Genomic DNA, 8,254 nt, shown 5'->3' with positions numbered 1-8,254 from the left:
TAACCAAATGATGCAGCAGTTTTGATGTTTATGATGCGGATTTTTTTTTTTGCGAGTGTGCACGGCGTCGTGTGCAATGAGGATCTTACCGGGGTTGCCTGCACTGCGTCTAAAATGTCTCGATTTCGTATGTGAGAATTAGGGTTTTTTTTTCGGAAGTGGCTTTTTTCACTGCAATGTTTGACCAGCTTTGCTGTAGCTGTAAGGTTGCTGTCCGGAGAAAGGTTCCCTGTCTACACTCCACAAAGCACTTCTCTTGTTTTTGCTGATACTGCAATGCTAAGGGATGTCCAGCTCGCTTGGCTTTAATGCATTGTCTTCAACACTGCACCACATGATCCTTCAACAAGACGCCGGGATGCTGTACCAGAAGATTTCTTCCCGTCACCTGCCAAGAAGTCCATGTGCCTAGTTTGTTTTTTTTCTCTCTCTATCTCTGCACTTTAACTGATGGTGTTTTAAAACAGTGCTGGGCGAATTTTCAGTCTTAAGCTAGACTTCTGCCTGCTGCAACAAACGCCAGGAACAAATGACTTGTAAATGGTGTCAGTACAGTATAATATAGGCTATTAATATTTCAGCAGATCTCATACAGAGAAAGCTGGAAAGCGATATCCATATTAAGGAGGTGGAGGAACGCAGGAGGAGGGCATCGTGTCGAGGCTGGGTCGCATTTTTGTACCATTCATTCAGTTCTCATTCACTTATCAGGTAAGGGTCTATTTTTCACTTGGCTCCAAGTGAACCCTGCAGTTGCAGAGTTCCTCCTCCTGCTTCTCCCCTGCTGTCCTAGTACTGCAGCTGCCTTTTCTAACGAAAACCACTCAGTGCCTTCTGCGAAGATGAGGTCCGGGCTCACTCAGAAACTCGAGCCGTGCATGAGGGTTCTGCCCGCGCTTTTTTTTTTGTTGCCCGTTTATGTTCAAAGCTGAATTTTGTTTTATGCTAACCTTTGTATTCCACAGCACCTTGGTCCTGAGGGGGGAGAAACGCCGCGGAATTTGCTGAGATCACTTGGATCCGTTTGGAAGTGCTGAGCCCTGCAATGGTCGAGTCAGCTCGAAAGGCCAGAGCCACCCATTAGCCCGGTTCTCCCCCCCCCCTCCCTTACCCCCCTGTCACCCCTCCCCCACCACCAACCCCCCCCCCCCCCCCCCCCCCAAAGTCCTGCCTCCGAATGTCCGATAGCGGGGGAGGAGCAGCCAGTGAATCGGAAGCAGCCAAATCCCCCTCTCGCCTCGGAGCCCGCCACTGAAGAGCCCTTCCCGCCGGCAGGATGACGGTGCTCGGCGGCGACAACATAGACGAAGCGTCGGCTTTGCCCGGCCACCCTCAGGACAGCTACCCGCCGGACAACGATGACCACGAGTGCTGCGAGCGGGTGGTCATCAACATCTCGGGCCTCAGGTTCGAGACTCAGCTCAAGACCCTGGCCCAATTCCCCAACACCCTGCTGGGCAACCCCAAGAAGAGGATGCGCTACTTCGACCCTTTGCGGAACGAGTACTTCTTCGACCGGAATCGGCCCAGCTTCGATGCCATCCTGTACTATTACCAGTCAGGGGGCCGGCTCCGCAGACCTGTCAATGTGCCGCTCGAGATGTTCTCCGAGGAGATCAAGTTCTACGAGCTGGGCGAGGAGGCGATGGAGAAATTCCGCGAGGACGAAGGTTTCATCAGGGAGGAGGAGCGCCCCTTGCCCGAGAATGAGTACCAGCGCCAGGTGTGGCTGCTCTTCGAGCACCCAGAGAGCTCGGGGCCAGCTAGGGGCATTGCCATCGTCTCAGTGATGGTCATCTTAATCTCCATCGTCATCTTCTGTCTGGAGACCCTGCCTCAGTTGAAGGACGACAGGAAGCGAATGATGCAAGTGGGCAACGCCACCATCCCCTACAAATCCAACATCCTCAGTGATCCCTTCTTCATTGTGGAGACACTATGCATCATCTGGTTCTCCTTCGAACTGTTAGTTAGGTTCTTCGCCTGTCCCAGCAAGACAGAATTCTTCAAGAACATCATGAATTTCATTGACATTGTGGCCATCATCCCCTATTTCATCACCCTGGGCACTGAGCTGGCAGAGGAGGATGAGGGCAACATGAGTGGGGAGCAGGCCACTTCCCTGGCCATCCTCAGAGTTATCCGCTTGGTTCGAGTATTTCGGATTTTCAAGTTGTCCCGGCACTCAAAAGGCCTCCAGATCCTGGGCCAGACTCTGAAAGCCAGTATGAGGGAGCTGGGACTGCTTATCTTTTTTCTGTTTATCGGAGTCATTTTGTTTTCCAGTGCTGTGTTCTTCGCGGAAGCTGACGACCCCGACACCCATTTCAACAGCATCCCGGACTCTTTCTGGTGGGCAGTGGTGTCGATGACCACCGTGGGTTATGGAGACATGTATCCCATTACCATTGGAGGTAAGATCGTGGGCTCCTTGTGTGCCATCGCCGGGGTCCTGACCATCGCCCTGCCCGTGCCCGTCATTGTCTCCAACTTCAATTACTTCTACCACCGGGAGACGGAAGGAGAGGAGCAGGCTCAGTACCTGCACGTTAGCTGCCCGAACATTGCTTCAGACAGCGATTTACGAAGCCGCAGCTCCTCCAGTATCAGCAAGTCGGATTACATGGAGATCGAGGAAGACGTGAACAACAGCATAGACAATTTCAGAGAAGCAAATCTCAGAACTGGCAACTGCACTGTAGCAAACCAAAATTGTGTGAACAAAAGCAAACTGCTGACTGATGTTTAAACACCTGCGGGCTCAGTGATGGGAGCCATGCTTTCTAGATACTGTTACTGACCCTTTGTATTGCTTTGTTGACCTCGTTGATGCGTTGTTGCATTGCAGTTATGCTCAGCAAAATAAGCTTTCAGAATTACGTGGAAGGTATATTTTCATTTATTTTTAAATGGCTTTCTTTCTCCAACTGGGTAACGAGGGAGATCTTTTCCAGATCCATTCACGTGAGCATCCCGAGGTATATTCTTTAAAACTTGGACTTATACCTGCTCGCCAACCTCAAATGCTAGTTTTTCTCAGTTTATTTACAAATACCAGTGCATGTGTTAAGGTAAAATTTTGCAAGCTGCACCATGCATCCAAAAAGAGCAATCGACCAACCAAATGCACCAGATTCCCGAGTTCTGGTGAAACATGCAAGCGTCTGCAGCTTTTGATTCACTGATGAATATTTCATTGCGAAAGGTGATGTGATGCCCTACATCAAGGAAAACAAGTGACTGCTTTTGCCTCAACTTTAATGTAACAACGAATCTGCTGAAAACATCTACAGTTTTGCAATTTTGCAGATACTGCAATTCATATGCTTCCAGGACTGAACATAAAATTCCCCTGTCCCTGATTTAATGCGAGAAGCGTAATTCAAAAAGAAAATCCCTAAAATAATAGCATGCCTTGATATTCATCATTCACTTTTATCGTGGCATGCATCGGACATTACCTCAAATAACAGGAAACAAGTTTGTGTTTTAAATTATAGTTCTGAAGAGTTAGTTCTCATTTGCTTTCACCAAAAGTACAATGGCTTATTATTTAATTTATTACTTCAAAGCACTCATGGCCTGAATGTTAACTTGTATGGGATAGAGTAACTTTAGATCATCGCATGTTTAACTACTTAACATTATGGCCTCTTTGGAAAAGGTAATGTGTAACCCACTATAACATATGCATGATATCAGGTTACAAAAAGAGATTTGAACTGTCAAGATAGGACATTGGGGGACCTGATGATTTTCCTGATGAATTTCAGGGAAATTAGTTGGTTCGTGTCCGAACAATCCTCAAAATATGATGCAACATAGCCCAGTTCCTTCTGGGAAGTCTTTGAACTAAGTGAAAGCAGGCTAGATAATGTATATACTTCTATATGATACGATTTAATTTAAAATGGAACTAATCAAACTGATAAGAAAGCATGCCTTTCATGCATTTTAGCAGAATGTATATGTAAATGATGCATCTAATTTACATTTCATTTCCAAATCAATCCTGATTGAGATAAGATTTTTTTTTGAGCATCCCTATAGTTTACTGCAGAAACTCAGCAAATGACTTAGTTAGTTGCTAGTGCCTTTTAAATCCTCACACTCCCAGACTGCTGGAAGTGCCTCCATCTACGAAGAATGGTTGAATGAGCTGATGTCCACAGAAATCCTCTTAATCTGTAACAACGTGAAAATATACCGCCTCATTTCTGTCCGGTGAAATTTTTACTTGCAAGAGCCAGTGGACAGTTATCTTGACAAAAGGTTGGTGCAAAAGGCAAATCAGATGTTTGTACATAGTTCTGAAGATGACAGGATTTAAACCAGCTGGTGAGAGAGATGGGAGAAATACAGAACACCTTGGCAACTGGACATTACAGCTGAACAAGAGCCGCATGGGAAATGATCTTGGAACTTCTTTGAGGTCCCTATCAAATTAAGATTTTAACAAAATTTCTATCCTGAGATCAGCATTTAAAACCTGCTAAGGAATTGCACAGATGTTAATAGAATCAACATGAGACATTAAAGTGTTGAACTGAAAAACATTGAAGAATGTTAACTTCATCTCTTTCTGCCCACCTGCATAAGCTGCAATGTACCAAAAAGGAAAATGCAGTTTCCTCGGCAGACTACCTCAGTTTAGATTGATGAAAAGGACAATTTAATTGTGTGGCTCCAGGCTGCGAGAATTCTTTTTTTTTTGGTAACTCCGAATTCACATAAACAGCCATTTAAATGCAGGTACTTCCTCAATATAGTTTCTTATCTTCTTTTCTGGAGCCATATCTACAAGTCAGTTTCAGTGGTTACATATAAATATGTTGCCAATGTCTCTTGTTTAGCCTATCACTGTCCATAGCCTAATTGTTATGCAGAAACTTGTCACAACTCACTCCAACATACTACTTAAGGCCAGAAGCTCTCAAAGACACCTTGAGACTATTACATCAATATTTGAAAAACTATATGGCAATTTCCCAAAGACCTGGAGAAACAAGAGTTACATTTTTGTAATTAACATCATGCAAGTCTTCAGACAGAGGGATCTACCTGGACGTGGATGTGTTTATTGCAAGAGACAGTTTGTCGTCCTAGAATAATACAGACTGAAACAGGTAGATTAAGAAATGATTAAATCCCAAAACGAATGATGGCACTTGATCATCAATTGTATTTTCTTGGAAATTTAAGAAATGCAAGAGAAAAAAGATTGCACAAAGAATGAAACCACATAAAGACTACATGGCTGAATTAGTTGCTTCAACTGAACTGAGAGTATAAATGAAAGTTGCACGGAGAAATGTTGAATAACTCTTGGAACAGGGCATTAACTTCTTCATGTAGAATATGTAAACCACCCATACTCTGGTTATCCTGACCCTTCTACATCACATAAACCTTGAGGTAGGAGAAAACTTTCCCCTGTGTTAAATGACTTCAATACTGCACTTAATAAACAGCAATAAATGATCCAATGCTGCAGAACTGCTTTGATAAAAATCTGTGTAGCTTCTGGCAGCTCATGCTTACTTTAGCAATTGAGTTTCTAGTTTTGGGAAATTGCGCCTTAGGTTAACATTTATCTGCATGTGACTGGCAAGCGTGCTGCATGCAGTTTGTTTTGATAATGAAGGTTCTGAAAACCAGTGGGATGGGTTAGAGTTTGGTGATGTTTATTTATAACCATTACAGCTGAGTACAAGATATGGATAGAGAGAAAATCTGATGTAATATAGGCATGTCTTTCTGGTTATATAGTTTTGGTAGATATTCATAATCCCAGACCAGCTTGGCAAAGTATTGTACATAGGCCTGAATGTACACATGGTGGCTGGTTGTGAACAGAGTCATGAAAGAGCCTCTTCTCTTTTTATAATAGAACCATTAATAATAATAGTGAAAATGAAGCAATTCAATATACCAAGATTAGCTGTCTTGGTGTAATGTTTTGTAAAGTGACTTTGCCCAGTTTACGTGGTTTGCACTGAATAATATGCATTACAGAAACATCATCTGTCATTTGTTTCTGATGTAGAATTTGGTTTATTTGCTCTAGAAAATGAACAAAAAAAGAGAATAGATGACAAAATGGTGGCTGTGATGCCGCACAACACATTGCTGATGAGCACATTTCAATTCAGTTCAGCAATAGGTGACGGAGGGCTTCTATTTTAAGTGTTGTAAGGATTACAAGTAAAGCATACTCTCACAGTCTTACTCTGATACTTTGTAGGTATGAGGACATAGCAGAAACATCCCATATTTTATTCATTTCAGGTTTTTGATTCACTTCAGTTGAATGTGTAAAAAGTAGAATTAGCACCTGATAAGGTCCAGGCTTCTCCGGTGTGGTTGAGTTGGCATTTTTAAGGCTGTGCACATTGCTGGATAACACTTTGTTTAACATGAAAGTATTGGTTGCTGAAGTAGAGAAAAAAAATCTTAATTCCTAAGTACTGTCAAACGTAACTTTAATGAAGCATAAAAATGCACTTTAAAATTCAGCACAAATTGCCTTAACTGGTATATTGACCTTTAAAGTGAAAAGAGGCTCTGCAGCCTGTGTACCATCAGGTCCAGGACATTCAAGTTTGAATGGCTATCGTATTACTACTGTCATTTTTCAGTGATATCATTTTGAAAACATTTGTGTTGACAGGCTTGTTCATTTCCTGTTTAGGGATGTCATAATACTTTAATATTCCAACATATTGTGATACATAAACTCCCCCATAATCATAGTGCATTCATATATTTTCCTCTATTTAGGATGATTGTCACCATAATAATCCAAAATGTTGTAACAATGTGCAAGAAAACACGGTTAAGGCAACTGTGAAAGACAGATTATATTTCTAAAAAAAGGTAGCATTAATTAGAATTATTCTATTTTTCCTTATTCAAAATATAATTAATTTAAAAATGAATATTGTATTATCAAAATCTATATTGTGACATCCCTACTCATTGGCATACAATGTTTCAATCTTCTGACCTATTTATTCTTTTGCTTGTTTACTGTCATAAACATGCCTATAATTTGGGTTTATAAAATATTGTTATTTAAAAACATAGTTTCTTGCCCTATGCAATCTGCTCAATGTATCAAACACTTTACCTTCCCCTTCTACTTAATAACAAATTAAAGATGAATTTCCAGGCTCTGATTCAGCTATGTCATGACTGGTTATTTTCATATAACTTCTGAAATTATTAGTGTACAGGGTATATCAGTAATGGATCATCTGAAGTCATTAGTGTACAGGGTATATCAGTAATGTGTGATCTGAAGTCATTACAGTACAGGATGTATCAGTAATGTATCATCAAGCACACAGAAAATTCATTTGTATCCATTCAACTTTAAGGCTGCTTCAAATCCATATTAACAAGACATTTTCTTGAGGCTGAGGTAGATTTTAAAACTTTTTACTTTTATGAACAAAATGGATCGAGACCATGTGTTTTGTGTGCATATTTCTACTGACTTTGACTTGTAAATCTGAGTTAATTAAAATAAATACTGTATTAACTAAAATGCTCTCTGGAAGTCATCCCTTCCAAAAAAATACAGGATAGCTCAGCAAACACAGCTGAATATGGTGCAAGACCTGTGACATGAGTAAGCTCTGATGCTCTTTTGTGTGAGTGAAAAAAACACCATATTTTATAATCTCCGGTGAGTTTTTCAGTTTTATTCTATATTAATATAGCTGTACCCTGTTCTACTTGTGTGCAAGTAGGTGGTATGCATAAAATTCAAAAGCATTTATCACCAGTATGGATCATTATTCCATTCCTTGTGTGATGTAGTACTTCATTCAGGTGTTAAAACTATCACTCCTAACCATAACATGAAAAGGTATTGCATGGTAATGATATAAAAGAACAGTTGAGCTGATTACTTTAAACTTATGTTGCACTGGTTTCTTATAAATGCAGATTGTTTTCCCTCAGTTTTACTCCCTTCTCTCCCCTGGTCTTCAGTCAGTGCTTACTCTTGCTGGGGTATGCATCTATTCTCTATACTTCAGCCACTTTTCATTTATGAATCTCGACCATGATTATCATCAGGCTAGCCGCTATGGGGTCATTGCAGCCAAGCCACATCATGCTCTTGCCTGGTGTCCACACATGTACTCTTCCCAGTAGCAGTTACTGGATAGTGATCAGTTACCTTGGATCAGCTTTTGACCCCTCCCTGATCCCATTTGTTGTTGTCCCTCAAAGTTGTCCTGGTTAT

The 8,254-nt window shown here is 41.5% G+C and overlaps 1 protein-coding gene across 1 annotated transcript; it reads left to right on the top strand.

Moving 5' to 3' along the window:
• The first annotated feature begins 1,170 nt into the window (after positions 1-1,170).
• Positions 1,171-7,466, top strand: LOC137384704 (potassium voltage-gated channel subfamily A member 1). Its single transcript, XM_068059006.1, has one exon. It carries the CDS (start codon positions 1,277-1,279, stop codon positions 2,747-2,749), a length of 1,473 nt encoding a protein of 490 aa, XP_067915107.1. The 5' UTR covers positions 1,171-1,276; the 3' UTR covers positions 2,750-7,466.
• The last annotated feature ends 788 nt before the right edge of the window (positions 7,467-8,254 follow it).

The sequence above is a fragment of the Heterodontus francisci genome, chromosome 27 (assembly GCF_036365525.1).
Source record: "Heterodontus francisci isolate sHetFra1 chromosome 27, sHetFra1.hap1, whole genome shotgun sequence".
NCBI classification, from domain to species: domain Eukaryota; kingdom Metazoa; phylum Chordata; class Chondrichthyes; order Heterodontiformes; family Heterodontidae; genus Heterodontus; species Heterodontus francisci.
Note: the sequence above shows the minus strand (reverse complement) of the source record. Positions and strands in the feature narration are given on the sequence as shown.

What these genes read in the sequence shown, in the direction of transcription:
- LOC137384704 (XM_068059006.1), top strand. Translation starts at nt 1,277, where the DNA reads ATGACGGTGCTCGGCGGCGACAACATAGACGAAGCGTCGGCTTTGCCC.